The sequence below is a fragment of the Rhizophagus irregularis genome, chromosome 15 (genome assembly GCF_026210795.1).
Source record: "Rhizophagus irregularis chromosome 15, complete sequence".
NCBI classification, from domain to species: Eukaryota; Fungi; Glomeromycota; class Glomeromycetes; order Glomerales; family Glomeraceae; genus Rhizophagus; species Rhizophagus irregularis.
Genome location: NC_089443.1, coordinates 2,455,164 through 2,471,035, shown reverse-complemented (window position 1 = coordinate 2,471,035; position 15,872 = coordinate 2,455,164). Strand labels below are relative to the sequence as shown.

General features: G+C 29.1%; 8 protein-coding genes across 8 annotated transcripts; 3 read left to right on the top strand and 5 right to left on the bottom strand.

Moving 5' to 3' along the window:
• Positions 1-21: 21 nt before the first annotated feature.
• Positions 22-1,169, bottom strand: OCT59_007254 (uncharacterized protein). Its single transcript, XM_025317265.2, has 2 exons — positions 821-1,169; positions 22-745 (listed from the first exon to the last, which is right to left on the bottom strand). The coding sequence occupies exons 1-2, from the start codon at positions 992-994 to the stop codon at positions 164-166; spliced, it is 756 nt and encodes a 251-aa protein (XP_025178643.1). The 5' UTR covers positions 995-1,169; the 3' UTR covers positions 22-163.
• Positions 1,170-1,446: 277 nt separating this feature from the next.
• On the bottom strand, positions 1,447-4,456 carry OCT59_007253 (uncharacterized protein; the record flags this gene model as incomplete). The annotated part of the gene is made up of 16 exons (XM_025317264.2): positions 1,447-1,613; positions 1,676-1,760; positions 1,840-1,950; positions 2,019-2,179; positions 2,260-2,320; positions 2,403-2,558; positions 2,627-2,782; positions 2,851-2,889; positions 2,959-3,108; positions 3,176-3,280; positions 3,357-3,475; positions 3,543-3,663; positions 3,736-3,831; positions 3,896-4,088; positions 4,175-4,268; positions 4,336-4,456. The coding sequence occupies 16 exons, from the start codon at positions 4,454-4,456 to the stop codon at positions 1,447-1,449; spliced, it is 1,935 nt and encodes a 644-aa protein (XP_025178642.1).
• A 123-nt stretch (positions 4,457-4,579) lies between these two features.
• OCT59_007252 (uncharacterized protein) lies at positions 4,580-5,952 on the top strand. Its single transcript, XM_025317263.2, has one exon. The coding sequence runs from the start codon at positions 4,624-4,626 to the stop codon at positions 5,695-5,697; it is 1,074 nt and encodes a 357-aa protein (XP_025178641.1). The 5' UTR covers positions 4,580-4,623; the 3' UTR covers positions 5,698-5,952.
• Positions 5,926-8,480, bottom strand: OCT59_007251 (uncharacterized protein; the record flags this gene model as incomplete). The annotated part of the gene is made up of 11 exons (XM_025317262.2): positions 5,926-6,287; positions 6,371-6,545; positions 6,626-6,759; positions 6,821-6,925; positions 7,005-7,028; positions 7,113-7,280; positions 7,349-7,444; positions 7,514-7,641; positions 7,727-7,833; positions 7,911-8,111; positions 8,188-8,480. 11 exons carry the CDS (start codon positions 8,478-8,480, stop codon positions 6,054-6,056), a joined length of 1,665 nt encoding a protein of 554 aa, XP_025178640.2. The 3' UTR covers positions 5,926-6,053.
• A 259-nt stretch (positions 8,481-8,739) lies between these two features.
• Positions 8,740-10,075, top strand: OCT59_007250 (uncharacterized protein). The gene is made up of 4 exons (XM_025310802.2): positions 8,740-8,932; positions 9,012-9,207; positions 9,271-9,636; positions 9,703-10,075. Exons 1-4 carry the CDS (start codon positions 8,874-8,876, stop codon positions 9,889-9,891), a joined length of 810 nt encoding a protein of 269 aa, XP_025178639.2. The 5' UTR covers positions 8,740-8,873; the 3' UTR covers positions 9,892-10,075.
• A 33-nt stretch (positions 10,076-10,108) lies between these two features.
• On the bottom strand, positions 10,109-11,709 carry OCT59_007249 (uncharacterized protein; the record flags this gene model as incomplete). The annotated part of the gene is made up of 6 exons (XM_066147388.1): positions 10,109-10,285; positions 10,356-10,640; positions 10,770-10,887; positions 10,965-11,160; positions 11,233-11,392; positions 11,464-11,709. The coding sequence occupies 6 exons, from the start codon at positions 11,707-11,709 to the stop codon at positions 10,109-10,111; spliced, it is 1,182 nt and encodes a 393-aa protein (XP_065998578.1).
• A 63-nt stretch (positions 11,710-11,772) lies between these two features.
• Positions 11,773-13,286, top strand: OCT59_007248 (uncharacterized protein; the record flags this gene model as incomplete). Its single annotated transcript, XM_025317261.2, has 7 exons — positions 11,773-11,803; positions 11,876-11,992; positions 12,077-12,206; positions 12,277-12,316; positions 12,377-12,565; positions 12,634-12,710; positions 12,788-13,286. The coding sequence occupies 7 exons, from the start codon at positions 11,773-11,775 to the stop codon at positions 13,284-13,286; spliced, it is 1,083 nt and encodes a 360-aa protein (XP_025178637.2).
• On the bottom strand, positions 13,276-14,248 carry OCT59_007247 (uncharacterized protein). The gene is made up of 3 exons (XM_025309284.2): positions 14,045-14,248; positions 13,699-13,914; positions 13,276-13,627 (listed from the first exon to the last, which is right to left on the bottom strand). The coding sequence occupies exons 1-3, from the start codon at positions 14,166-14,168 to the stop codon at positions 13,491-13,493; spliced, it is 477 nt and encodes a 158-aa protein (XP_025178636.2). The 5' UTR covers positions 14,169-14,248; the 3' UTR covers positions 13,276-13,490.
• Positions 14,249-15,872: the final 1,624 nt, after the last annotated feature.

Here is a 15,872-nt window from a genome sequence, read left to right as displayed (position 1 = left end):
CATCATACATATTAGTTGACGGGACATGTATAATATTCTAACTGTAATTTATTTAATTGATTTTATCCTAAAACAAATGTAATCCCCAAAAAATTGTATACATGTATTTATTAAATTAAAAAAAATTTTTTTCTAGAATTCTATTTTTTTTTTAAAAAAAAAGTTAATCATCAAAATCCTCAATTACAACACTCGAAACAACATCTTTCCATTTTTCTTCCATGGCAGTTAATAAAATTCCAGCTTTTATGATCACTTCTTCAACTAATGCCATTACGATTATAGAATCAAATTCGTCAAACTCACTAACCGTGTTTCTAACGACTAAAATTGCTTGATTATGAACATCAATGGCTTTTTCCCACCGAACCAAAGTTTCGGGTTCAATATCCATATTAAACGTAACAATTCCTTTTGCAACAAAAGTAGCTTTATGATTTATATCAAATGGAGAAAATACATGCAGAGAAACATTTTTAATTAATTCAGCGGGATGATCATCAATGTTAAAAGTCGTCCATGATGATTCTAAACTTATATCAACATTTTGTCTCGTCGTTTCCCATATTTCTGTACCTTCTAACTTTCTACCTATTATTTTTGGACTTATATTTGATGCGGTATCATTTAATTTAGTATTTATTTTAAATCTTATTTCTAAAGTACTTAGATTTATATCTAGTAAGATTAAATCAAATATATGAGTTGGCCTTGAACCATGAGTGTCTAAAGATTCGATCGTAGCCTTATAATACGATTGGAAAAAAGTGCTTAGTATAATCTTTAATTAAATAAACACCATAGTTTATAACTAACATACCAATAGATAATTTTTTCCCGATTCAAAATTATTTTGAATTCTTTCGACTAATATTTTATGTATTTCATATTGTAATTCTTTTGATAAGCGACGATATCTAAAAAGTGTTTTAGCTGGAACAAATGATAATATTGCGATTATAATTTCCATTGGAAGCCGTTGAGAAATCGCCATAATTCAATTTTTTTTTTACGATTGAATTGAGACAAAAAAAAAAAGATATGAAATTATTTATGTCAAGTATTCGAATATTATTACAATGGAACTTTTAACAATGTATTCCCGAATATATTTCGTATAACCCCAAATTTTCGTATCACTTTGCTGTCAAAAAAAATATTCTTGTAAATAATCTAAGCCATATATTTTTTTCGTGATTTTAAATATGCGACTTGTGTAATTTCAAGTTTATAATTTAAGTTCGTTCACAATTAGAAATATGCCATTGCCAAAAAAGTGTGTCATAGATTTTAGGGGCTAAAATTTCAACCATCAAAGGGGATCAATTTATAATAAAGATCTGAAGATCTTTATATTATATATTACACAAAAAACGCCATACTATAATCTAATGCAATTTGCACATGAAGGAGCCGATCAAGGTATAAATAATTATTTTTATTAATTTAATTTTTATCAGAGATTAATTGAATCCCATATTCTTTCATTTTTTCCTTAGAAATTTCAGAAGGGCTAAATACTGTTAAATCATTACCAGATGCAGTTTTCGGAAATGCAATTACATTTTTAATCGAATTTGTTTCGCACATTATTGTTAATAATCTATCAAATCCTATAATATATAATAATATTTAGTAAAAAAGCTTAATAAAAATTAATATACTTCCTTCCTACCTATTGCTATTCCACCATGTGGAGGACAGCCATGTCCAAGTGCATTTATTAAGTGTTCAAATCCTTTTATTTCTTCATTGCTTAACTAAAACAATATATTAATGTAATCATTTAAGTTAAAAATTAGCTCTTTTTTTTTAAAAAAAAAACAATAAATAGCATGCCTTTAATATTTCATTAAATATTATATATTGTAATTTTGGTGAATGAATTCTTATGGAACCTCCTCCAATTTCTACTCCATTTAATATTAAATCATAATTTTGTCCTTTAACCTATAAAAACATATGAGTTTAAAGCAATAGGAAAGTAATCAATATAATATTTAATTGCATATGCATGCCTTTTCAGGATTTTTAAAAATTAACTCAATATCTTCGGATAGAGGAGCTGTGAATGGATGATGTGTTGAAACCAGCTGTCCAGTATCATCATTATGAGTAAATAAAGGAAATGATTCAATCCAAAGAAAGTTATGCTCCAATGGTGATATATCCAAAATACCTAAAAGAATGGAAACAATTATTATTATATAACGGGATATAAATTATAATTAATACCTAACAAAACTAATAAAATAATACCTTTCAATTGCAAAAGGGTTATGAATTGTGATCGAATTCTTCCTAATAATGTCCAACTTTTCTAATGGGAAAATATTTATTACTAAAATATATATAAATTAATAAAATGAGCTTATAAAAATTTAATGATTAATTAAATTTACTGTAAGATTTTTTTTTCGTTTATTCATAATTACAAAATCTCCAACTTCAATATTAAGTTCTTTAGTAAAAGAATCATATAAATTAGATGAATGCTTCAATAAATGTGAATCAAAAAACCATGAATTTAACTTGTCAGCTTTTATTTTATGGAATTCCTATTTATAAGAAAAATGAAGAAAATTAAAACTTTTTCAAAAAATAACTTGAATAAATCTATACATACACATTTAGCTTTTGAATCTTCTGAGGTATCTAATAACTTTAACGACTCAATTTCACTGTTACTTAATAACGTAATGCCATTTTTAATAACTAAACATTCAACATAATATTCAGATAGAACTGAAAGATCAGATATAAATGATGAAATATCCCTGATCTATAAAAATTTTTTAAAAGAAATTAATATTTACTGAAGAAAATGGGTTACTTATATATTTTACATACTTCCATGCCATAACGTGTATCTGGCTTGTCTGACCCAAACTAAGAAAAATAAGAAATTATATTATTGAAGATTACGATACAAAAACGACTTCATAAATAAAAAGTTACTTTTCTCATGGCTTCATTAAAAGTCATTCTTTGGAATGGTACTTTATTTGTCAGATCTATTCCAAGAACTTTTTTCCAAACTTGTACCAACATTTTTTCAATTAATGATATTATATCATCTACTTTTACAAATGACATTTCTAAATCAATCTATAGAGAAGCATGAGTTAATATTAAGTTAAAATTCAATGAGAGATATAAAAATTTCATTTTTTACTTGAGTAAATTCTGGCTGTCTATCAGCTCTAAGATCTTCATCACGAAAACATTTTGCTATTTGAAAATATTTATCAATTCCTCCGACCATAAGTAATTGTTTATACTTTTTAAAAATGTGAATAATTTTAATAATAAAATAAATGAATAAAGTCAAAAGCACAATAAAAAAAGGTATTAACTTGTTGCGGACTTTGTGTTAATGCGTAAAATAATCCTTTCGTTCTTGTTGGTACTATAAACTCTCTTGCTCCTTCAGGTGTTGATTTAAATAATATTGGTGTTTCGACTTCAACGAATCCTATCAGTAAATTGGTATGAAATTTAGACCATGAAACAAAAAAATTTTTTTATGATTAAATGTTTACCTTCATCCACAAGAAAATCTCTTATAATCCATGATGCAAGTGAACGTTTACGAAGATTATTTTGAAGAGTATCTCGCCGTAAATCAATATATCGATGTTTCGACCTAACTTCCTCACTTGACTATGTTCATTTAAATAAAATATTATATATATTATATTGGCTCAAAACAATAAACAATGTTTAACAACTTACTAATTTTTTATCAGATGGAAGAAATGGCAAAGTATTTGCTGGGTTAAGACAATGTAACTTGTCAATTTCAACCTCAATTTCACCAGTTGGCATATTCTATTATAGAAATTTTTAGTAGTATAGAAAATTATAAAATATTAATTTACCATACTTTACATACCTTATTAATAGTATCTTGAGATCTTTGGATAACAACCCCTTCTACACAAATAACACTTTCTGTTGATAATTGAGAAAGTTTCTCCTGAAGAATCAGATTTGTATAATCAGCCAAGCTGGGTGATCTATATACAAGTTGAGTTGTTCCATATGAATCTCGAATTGGAAGAAAAATCAATTCTGGAGATAACTTGCTGAAATCAAAATAAACACGTTATAATCTAATTTAGTGTTTATTGGTTAGTATATCATTTAAGGTTTAAATTGATAATAGTTATACCGAATTCTTTGTGCCCAACCACTTAACACCACACGTTGATTAACATGACTTGAACGTAAGTCTCCACAAGTGTGAGTTCTCGAAGGAAAAGTTGCTATAAAATTATTTTATAATATTAAATAAATTATATAATTTATTATCGTGATCAAGTGATTTTTTACCTTGTAAATTGACGGATTGATCAATATCTGTTTGCTTTTGATACGAATTTGTATAAAACCTTAATTTATTAGTTGAATGTCGTCTTTTTATTAAACAGTTTATTAATCGATTAACGATCATTTTGAGGAAAATATTCAACTCGATAAATTATATCGATTATCTTTGTGTTATACTTGATTTAGTGCATTTAATTTAATTTACCAATTGCATTTATGACCGATCGACAACAGAATTCTAACATTTTTTGGGATATTCTAAACAATTTCTTTTTTATTAAAAGAAATCAAATGGAATTAATACACTATTCTTATGCTAGAGTTGGTCTGATGGGGAATCCATCAGATGGATATTATGGAAAAACCATATCTCTCTTAATTTCAAATTTTTTTGTTAAACTTACTTTAATTCCAAATCATTTAAAAGAAAATAGTAAAATTTCTTTTCTTAAGAATGGGGATTCCAATAATGATTGTGATTTATCATTCGATTCTTTAAATTCTTTAGTTGGCATATCTAAAAGTAAGGGATATAATAAAGAAAGTTGTTTATTACAAGCTACTTGTAAAGTATTTTCAGAATATTGTTCGAAAAATAATATTGATCTTCATAACCAAGGGTTTTCGGTTCATTTTAATACAAATATTCCAAGACAAGTTGGTTTTGCAGGTTCTTCTGCTATTATAACAGCTTTTTGGAAAGCTTTAATGAATTTTTATAACATTTCTGATGAAAATATTTCGTTACCTATTCAAGCAAATTTAATACTTTCGGTTGAAAAAGATGAATTAAAAATTTCGGCCGGATTACAAGATCGTGTAGTCCAAGTTTACGGCGGTTTAGTGTATATGGATTTTAATAAAGATCAAATGATTAAACATGGTTTTGGCATATATGAAAGATTAGATATTAATTCATTACCAAAAGGTTTATGGATTGCTTATGAATTAAATCCTAGTGATTCTGGTAAAATTCATAGCGATGTGCGAAAAAGATATGAAAGAGGAGATCAAAAAGTAATCGATGCGATGAAACAATTGATATCATTTACTGAACAAGCACGTAACATTTTAATACACAAGAACGAATCGAAACGAAGAGAACTTGCTAAACTTATGAATAAAAATTTCGAATTAAGACGCGAAATTTTTGGAGATCAAATTTTAGGTCAAACGAATTTATTTATAATTGAATTAGCTAGAAAGTATAACTTTGCTGCTAAATTTACTGGTTCTGGTGGCGCTATATTGGGACTTTGGAATGGTGATGATGATGATTCAACAATTCTAACGAACATTGAAAAATTAAAAAACGAATTAGAAAAAAAAGAGATTCGTTTTTGTTGGTTAATTCCACAAGAATGAACATTAAATATATTATTAGTAATTTATTATCGTAAATGTTATATATTACCTATAGATATTTCTCATTAATTTAGGCAAATATCGTTATAACGTAATTTAATTAAATCAACATGATATAATATAATAATAAAATCCGTTTAGATAACCACTTTTTACAAAATTTTATTTTTACTAAATATATTTAATATAAAATTTTATCATTAATCTTTAACTAGAATTAAAATAATTAATAATATGAAAAAAAATTTATTATTATATACAAAAATTTTATTTATTATTATTATAAAATGTTATAAATAAAACATTAACAAGTACACATGAATGAGTAAAATGACAAATGGCAAATTAATTTTATGTTACCAGTCCGTAGGCAACGGAGTTAACTGACACGGTTTTTCTGGGTAACGTTCATTATATAGTGTAACGACATCAGACTCATATAAACGAACATCGTCCAATTGATTACCAAGTGTCATCCATCCAGGACGTGTGTTATGTTGGCGACCAAAAATTTCTAGTTTTCGTGTGCCTGGAGCCAAACGATCGATTAAGCCATAGACCTCATCCGGTTTACGACTTGTCTCTCGAACCTTTATAATTGAAATCAGAAGCATTTATTTATTCATTCATTTTTTCCGCAATTGACATTATTGAAACAATATAAGAAACTTACCTCTCCAACCAATACATCACAATCGAGTCCCCAATTTAAACCTTCAGGATTGCCTTTGATTCCAACGAGGCAATGTTCTTTGCTGTGATTTAACCAATGACCTGTTCTACCGGTTCGAATGAGTCTCTGTAATTGATTAGTCTTGATCCAAACAAGCTCATCAGCACGATCGTACCTAAATGTATATATAAATTATTCAGCATAAGCACATAGATGAATTCTTCCTGCAGAACATGATAATTATGTAAAATTTACCCCCAGATGGACAAGCATTCTCTTCCAAGTTCCATCGCCCTTCCGGTAACCCACAAGAATATTAAACCATCATCCTGCAAATCAGCAATTGCCATAGCTTTCATTTCATCATCAGTCATAGTTCCATATGGGAGCTAAATATACATTAAATTCATGCTACCGCATTAAGATTGTTTTAACTTTCGTATAGCTTACCGTCATATGAATATCCCACGGCGGATCAGCCATAATAACAGTAAATTTTCCCAGAATAGAAAAGTCAAATTTTCGTACATCACAATTAATCCATTGTGGCGGGCGCTGAATTAAAATTTACAATTTGATAAATAAGTAATAAATAATTTGGATTAGGCGAAACAAAAAAAAAAAATTTACTCACAACTTTGGTTGGTGGTGTAAAAACCTTAATAAAATATTTTCACGCATTAGTTCAAAATTGTATTTTACTAAGCTTAAATAACAAACAAGCAATTCGTTCAATACTTGCCACACCAGGTGGAATTTGTCTCCTCTTCTTATATATCCAATTTTTCTCATCATCATCAAGTTCGTAGTGAACATATTTACAAGTATCCATACGATGACAAGTGTTCAAATAGGAACAATCTCCAAGTTCCAATTCCGTATGAGGACGAAGCATTGGTTTAAAATGAAGCTGTTTATAAGTTGAGTTAATAAAGATGATCGTGTAACTTCATTTTATGCAAGTTATGACAAACTAACCCTGTTACATGCTCGAGTTGTTGTCCGATGTTTTCTACAATCAGCTTTCGTACCATATACACAGAATTCTCGGAATGAATTATTAGTTGATCGAAACTAATAAGAAAAACATAAATCGTAAAATTCAAAGAGAATAGATTTGCAATTTCTTATTGATCAATATACCATTTCAACTATCAATTTATCTTTAGATGATCTTTTATTTAACATTACGCACAAATCGTATAGAGATTTATTCTCCTCGACTTCTTTAAATGAAGGTTTATCGAGAAGTTCGTTAATTTCCTTTAACGCTAACAATTGGTAAAATAATTTAATTATTTTCATATATGATTTTGTTCTTTGAAATTTTGGGCTATTAATAACTCGAAAATTTACCAGTATCATCGGTTAATTCTTCAATTTTGCGTTTCTTATTACCATTAACAGAAATTGTCATCTGCAATGACTTATCAAGCAATGAAGGATCATTCAATTCTAAAGAACTAAAATAACATACCCTCTTAGAATTTGGTCTTTTGGTTCGATATAAAATAATTTTATTAAAATTAACAAATCTAACCTTTCTAAAACGTTTACTACGCTTAATTTTTCAATTTCAACTTTTTCCACCATTAACTTATTATGTTTGTTAATTTGTTTCTCTTTAACTAACATGACATTAGGTCCCCATGTTTTTGACAATGTCCTTAATGCATTTTCAAGATTATTTAATGATTTTTTTGTAAAGGGAATAGTCCGAGTAATTTGCCAAGAAGCAAGTCTATTTTATAGTACAAGCAATTCAGTTAGAAACCTGTTATAATAAAAGTCAATAATTAATTTATCGCAGACTTTACCTTTTCAAAAGCTCATAAGAACTCATTGGGAACGTGCTTTTGCTATGTAAATTGTTTGTAAAATAATCACGTACAAATTTCTCGTACTCTATAATAGACGGCACAAGTGAGTTTGACTCAAGAGAAGGCGACTCAGCCTGAGTGGTTGTAGAATAGAGTTCATTTGTAGTTTTTGCTTCTAAAGAACTTCCGTTTTCAAAATTAAAATCCTGTCCACGACCTCCAATGCGAACTTTACCACTTCTTAGTTTATCCCTAAGTTGTTTCAACTCTTCTAAAGTTGTTATTTCCATTTTAAGCCAAAAGAATGGTACTTTACTTGCCTTTTTACTTTTTGGCCCAACGTAATCACGTGCACTGGACAAACCATGTGATAACACTGTTTGAGTGTCCTTAAAATAGACCGGGGTTCAGGTTCTTATCCTAGACCGCAACTGTATTAATCACGTGACGATTACTCTGAAAAAACTTATTTATATAGGGGGTTTAGGATAAAGAACCTGGACCCCGGTTCAGGATAAATTTGTCCGGTTATGCCGCTCTAAAAACTTTAATTAACATTCCACTTGTTCCTGCTTTTATATAGCCAACAATATCTAGTATATATGGCAAATATATTTATAGTTAACTTTTACTGTGATATTAAATTATCTCTATAAATATTAATTGTGACGAATTTATTAATTATGACGAATTCGAATTATTACAGTGTTCCCTCAATATCACAAATGGAAGAGTGGGCAAGGTAAATTGATTAGAGATGAAATTATTGATAAATTTCTAGATTTCATATCAAAAGAAGGTTTACATTTAATAATTTATAGAGTGCAAACAGAATTAAAATCAAAATTGATAGAAACTGACGATTTAAAATTTACAAAGACAATTAAGGAGGAAAATGGTGAACAAATTGTAGAATTCGATGAGTTAAGTTATATCGGAGGAGTTGATCTTAGCTTTGAAAATAACGAAGAGAACGCTATTGCATCTTTGATTGTTTTAAAATACCCAAGCTTAGAAGTATGCCTTTATTTATAACAAAATTACATTATTATTTTGAAAATTAATGAATTATATTCTTAGGTGATTTATGAAAATTTCTCTTCTGTAAAATTAAGTCTTCCTTATATCGCTGGATTCTTAGCTTTTCGCGAAGTTACTCCTTTACTTGATTTACTTCGGAATTTGAAAAAAACGAACCCTGATATATTTCCTCAAGTAATAATCGTTGACGGAAATGGGACATTACATCCAAGAAGATTTGGTTTGGCAAGTCATTTAGGCGTTCTTGCAAATGTTCCTACAATTGGTGTTGGAAAGAATTTTTTACAAATTGATGATGGTGAAAATTTGACAATGGCACATGTAAAAATGGCAGTAAAAGAAAAATTGAAGAAAGGTGGCGACACATATCTTCTTCAAGGACAATCTGGAGTGATTTGGGGCGCGGTATGTATAAAAAAGCGCGCACAAATATATTTGAGATTAATTAATTTCATATTCTACTTCCTAAAGGCTGTTCGAAGTCTAGATAATACTACAAACCCAATTTTTGTCTCTGTCGGTCATAGAATAAGTCTTGATACTTCGATACAAATTGTGCTCAAGTGTTGTCGATATCGTATACCGGAACCCACTAGACAAGCTGATATTCGTTCCCGTGAATTCATCCGAAACCACACTTCAGATCAAAGTGTACAATGACATAGAGTGTTATAGCTTCGCTTGAAGCATAAATTAAAAGGTTTTATTTTCGATACGCTGTTAAAAAGTGAATCTTCGTTTACATAATTGAAATTACAACTACTATTACACACTATGTATTTTTAAAAAATCATTTAAAATGAAATTCGACAAATAAAGATAACAAACTAAACTTCTTTATCTTGTAAATTTGCTATTATCATTATTTGTGATTGTCCTATTCACGTTGTAAAGTTACCGAAATGATATCCGACTCAATAGTTTCTTCTTTCTCTTTTTTTGAATTACCACTTGCTGTTCTTATATTAGGTTGACAGATCCAGTATGGAAACATCTTAAACCCATTTTCATCTTTACGAATTTCTGAAACTTTGTTAGACTCCTCCGCAGTTTTCTGTAGAAAATCATTTCCGTTAAGACGATGAATCCGAGAATTTATCACGACGACCAAAGAATATATTTACCGTTAACCTCTCTCGCAATTCCTCTGATAAAGCAAACATTTCTTCAAGGGTATTAACTTTAGCTAATTGTTCTCTTATGTCTGTGTGATATGGGAGAGCTGGTCGATAAATCTTAAAAAGATGGCCTCTTATATAAGAAATTTTAGTTGGAACAGTTTGACAGATTTCCAAATACTCCTTAGCCATTTGCCATACTGGAGGATTAATGCCAGCAAATATAGCCGGATTGTATAAATTACCCTCAGCAGACATAACTCCATCAACGCCAGTTGCATCTAAGCATCGCTGAATATCTTCAAAATAAAGTATATTTCCGTTGGATATAACAGGGATTTTGAGAGCTTCTCTGGAAATCACGAGAAATTTCTGTCTGTTAGTTAAAAATCATTTCTACGTATCTTTATAAAATCTTACAGTTTTTTCATCATTACTCCCTACAATAAGCTCTCCAAGTGTACTCAACCAAATATTGAATGAATAAATTTCATTGTAAAGAGTAATTAAATAAAACTGCAAAAGATTCGAACTCAATCTATTTAAATAAAAAATATAATAAATGAAATATAATATAAATGGATATTAATCATACTACCCCTTATATATACATACTTAACTTTACGAATCTGTTCCCAATCAGCTAAACCAGTCTTGTGACCTTTTTGTTCACGTACTCGACCATGTACTGTCAATAACTGTGCGCCAGCACTTTCTATCATCTTGGCGTATTGTATTGTTTTCTCTACCTCCGGAAAAACACGTATTTTAGCTGTTACGGGAATAGACAGATTTTTATGAAGTATATTTACTACAGAAACATATTAAACAAATGTTAAATAGAAGCGTCCAAAAAAAAGCTGATCATAAGTATAGAACTCACTTAAATTAAAAATCAAATTCCATTCATCTTGTAAAAAAGAACCATAATGTCCACGCCTAGCAATATGCTGCGGACAGCCTAAATTTAGATCAACCGCATCACATTGATCTTGTACTTTTAAAGCAGCTTTGAACAATATCTCTGGGTCATTCGCGCAAAACTGTTTAAAAAATAGCTTACTACACATAATTTAAAAAAAGAAACCGAAAATATTGATATATGAAAGCTTACCTGAGCTATTAATGGACGATCATATTTTCCGGTGGACCATACATCGGTCCGATATTGTTTATTACTTTCGTCACAAAACATTTTGGCGTGAATCATTGGAGTATAGCAAACTTGAGCACCATAACGACGCGACAAAATACGCCATGCATATTCAGATTGGTCGACCATAGGTGCTAAAATATAATTTGGGCTTCCGAGAACTTTTTGATAAAATTCATACCCTTGAAGTTTTTGGCGGGAAGACATTTGTTAGAAATGTAATTTATTGAAACAAAACTGCTGGTGAATCTAAATAAGATCAGCAGCAAAATGATTGGATATCTGATATCTGATATGATTAGTAAGTAAATTTGATTAGATGTCTTTGTCCAAGTTTTTTAAAAAATGTTCACTCTTTATGTATGGGGTCCAGGCTGGGACCTTCCTTCTATTGACCCAGGTTGTTTGACAGTAATTGTTTACTTTCAACTTCTCGTGTCAGAAGAATGGGGGATCATTGAATGTAATAACCCAAATATCTCCCCAACGGGTATTGACCTTTTCCAGTCTTTTATTATTATAAGGTGTTATATTATACTAAAAAACCACATTATCAAATTTTCAACTTCTCAAGGTGAATTACCAGTATTGAAAGACGGAGTGGAATGGATTGCGGGTGTAAACAACATAATTAGATATATGAAAAGAAAAGGGTTTGACGCAGACGAAAATTTGACAACCAGACAAAATGCTGATAGCGTTGCGCAAGTATCTAATGTTTGCACTACATTTTCACTGATAAATTTGTCAATTTCTATTAATTTTTTTATATAGATATGTGTCCCTTGTTGAAGATGGAATCTATGATTCTTTGGTAAGTTAATATAATTAGAAAAGATTATTGACTTACTAATATAATGATTATCATACTTAGTTATATTTATGGTACGCGGACACCAAAAATTTCACGCAAGCAATAAGTCCTCTTTACGGAAGACTTCTTGCCTTTCCAATAAATTATTATATACCCAATCAAATGCGAGAGATTGCTAAAACAAGATTAGAAAAATATGGTGTTATTTCCGTTGGAGATCAGGGTTTTCTCGTGGATAAAGAACTAAAGGTTTGAATTGATTTTTTTTTTGCAATTCACTATTTTGTATACCGATATTTATAGTTGATTTCGTATAGATGTATAAAGCTATAAGAAAATCCTATAAGGTATTATTGGACAAAATTCAGGATAATGAATTTTTCCTTGGGAATAAGTAAGTTTAAGGAAAATGTATATATTGTTTACTATTTATGAGCATTCTGATAATTTATTAAATTATCATAATAACAGCCTCTCTACACTAGACATAATGGTATATGGGCATCTAGCAACTCATCTATATTCAGATCTCCCAAATCCAAGCCTAGCTATTATTCTTCGTACAGAATTTCCTAGGCTTGTAATATTTTGCGATCGCATGAAAGATCGACTTTCTGAAAAGGAAATTATTAAATTCCCAGCCAATGACCTTCCATCCGTCTTCACAGGAATTTTCAGATCTCCCCGTGCATGGTTTAATAACACGCTCTGGCAAGCTAGAGACGTAGAAAAAGAAGAAAAATCTCAACCCCAAAAGGATTTTGAGAGAAAAAGAATTATATCAATTACTGGTGCAATTCTATTTATGGTCACTTATGTAATCTGGAATAAAATCGTTAGTATAGAAGTTATTTCCGAGAAAGACGACAAAGAAGAAAATGAATATTATGATAATAACGACAACGACAACGACGACGACGACGACAACGACGACGATGACGATGATGATGATGATGATGACAATGAGTAAAGTTTGATTTGAGTAATATCAGAAAATTTATTATCTTTTTCACTTGTTTCATTATGTAAAGATACACATGAACTACAAATTAATAGAATTGGAGTCCAAAATAAATAAAAAAAAAAACGAAAAGTGTATACTTATATTTCTCTCGTAATGTTAGAAATATGATATTCATTCTGATATTTGCTATCCAAAAATGTACAGATATATCTAATGGTGCCCATGACCTTCGTTTTCACTACCAATAAAATCAAGTTTGAATATTTGACCACATTCAGGGCATCTGTCAAATTCATGATTTTTATCAACACCTAACCAAACTGTCTCATGAGAATCAACAGGGAACCCTATGGAATAAAAAATTACTTTGATTTCCTTAAATTAAAATTTAAAAATAAATACTTATAAGAAGGCATACCAGTACAGCCGACAAAACGTACAGGATCCACACTCTTTACCATAACAGGGTCCTTTTTTGTACCCACTGCAGTAATTTTCAAAGGACTAAGGTCGTATATGTCCTTGCCTTCTAACTTACTTAGTAATTCAGCACGTTCGATACCAGTAGCTTGATCTATGTCATCAGCAACGGTACCCGGCTTTGCACCGGGACCAAAAAAGTTGCTACTCAATTCTAAAATCAAAGGTATTAGATTTAATTATCAAATTAAAAAAACTATCCAATTAAATTAAATAACATTTTCCCAGTTTTGATACAGCTCATTTATCTCTACATATATTAAAAAATTGAAAGTTTGGTTCACCTCCAAAACGAGGACTAAGGACCGAGAATGCTCTAGCTTTTGAAGAATGAGGTTGCCTAATAACGCCTCTAGAAACTATTGTCCTTACTGAACCAACTGTACTACGAAGAGCTGAAGACAACATAGCTTTATTATGAAGTAAGAAAAAGAGCTCAAATAAAAAAAAAAATGGGCGGATCAACTTTCAACCAATTTCATATGATCAACCATCCATCTGGCCGTCAATTGGTTGTAATAATCATGTTTTTGATTCTGGGTAGTAAGAAAGACAGTTTTTGCGCTAAAAAAACAATTTAGTTCATTGACGGCAGATAAATAAGAACTTTTTATGCTAACAAAGCACTCTAAATTTAATAATATTTAAAAATGACGAATTCGAATACACAGAATTAAAATTAAAATTGATGATTTTGAATTAGATTCAACGAGTTAAGTTTTATTAGAGGAGTTCGAAGATTTTGGGCAATCATGTTTCTACAAATAGTGTTAGAAATATTTTTAAAATTGATGATAGTGAATAGCACGTATAAAGCAGTAATTAAAAGGTATGCATTTTCTTCAAGAATCTGAAATGATTTGGGGCGCAGTATTAAAAAAATGAGCATAAAAATCTTTGAATTTCATTAATTTCATAAATACCGCAAATCCGATTATTGTTTCAAGTGTTTTGTATACCGGAACCCACTAGTTAAACTGATACTTGCTCTCGTGAATTTATCTGAAATCGCATTTCAAGGTAAATAATTATTTTAATGTTTTGATAGTTTTTATGCAAGGATAATCATATTATAAAACAAAATTTTGCATTACAGAAAATAGTGATAATTGGATTTATTGTTAATGTATTACAACATTTGAGTATTATAAAAGATAAAAATTTTATTAAAATAGTAAATGGATTTGATTTTTATTATAAAGTATCTTGTATAAAAACTCTTAAAAATTGAATTTCATCAGCATATATATTAGTATATGATGTAGGTACAAATAAACTTAAAAATCAATTTTACAATTAGAAAATATTTCTTTAACATTAGATACATGAAGTTCATCAGCATATATACTCTATTTAGATATTACAGCACATTGGGTGACATCTAAATTTGAATTATATAATAATGAATTACTTCTCAGTATAAAAAAACTTTCATATCCACATGGTGCAACTGAAATTCAGGAACATTTGATTGATTTGTTTAGTAAATGGAAAATTCATTTAAAAATTACAGCTATAGTGATTGACAATAATTCAAATGTAAAGAAAAGTATACAATAATATGGAAATAGGTAAAAGAAAGTCAATAAAGTTTAGATTATCCTATATAAAATAATTTGAATTGTTTAATAGGGATAGTTTGCTTATAATATAATAAGAGATGTAAAAAAATATTTGGAAAAAGATAAAATTATACATTTTTTTATTTTAATATTTTATAATCACACTTTTTATTATTTTAGAAAAACTGCATGGAAAATTTCTTGTGTTATTCATACATTCCAGTTAAGTATTGGAAAAGAATTGGATATAGCAAAAATATTAATTTAACAAATACAAATATCTTATTGCTTTTTTAGCAATGATAAAAAAAAACAACAATTAAGAGAATTATAAATTTACTTATATTAGTAACAATAATTACAAAAAGATGAAAAAAAATTAGAAAAAGAAACAGATGAACTTGTTTTTTTTTGATGTAGTAAAAGCTGATAACACCTGCTGGAATTTAACATTATATGCATTTCAAAGACTTATTATTCTTAAACCAGCAATTTCAATGTTGAAAACTTTTTTAATTAATAATAGAAGTTCACGTATTCACAAGAAGGG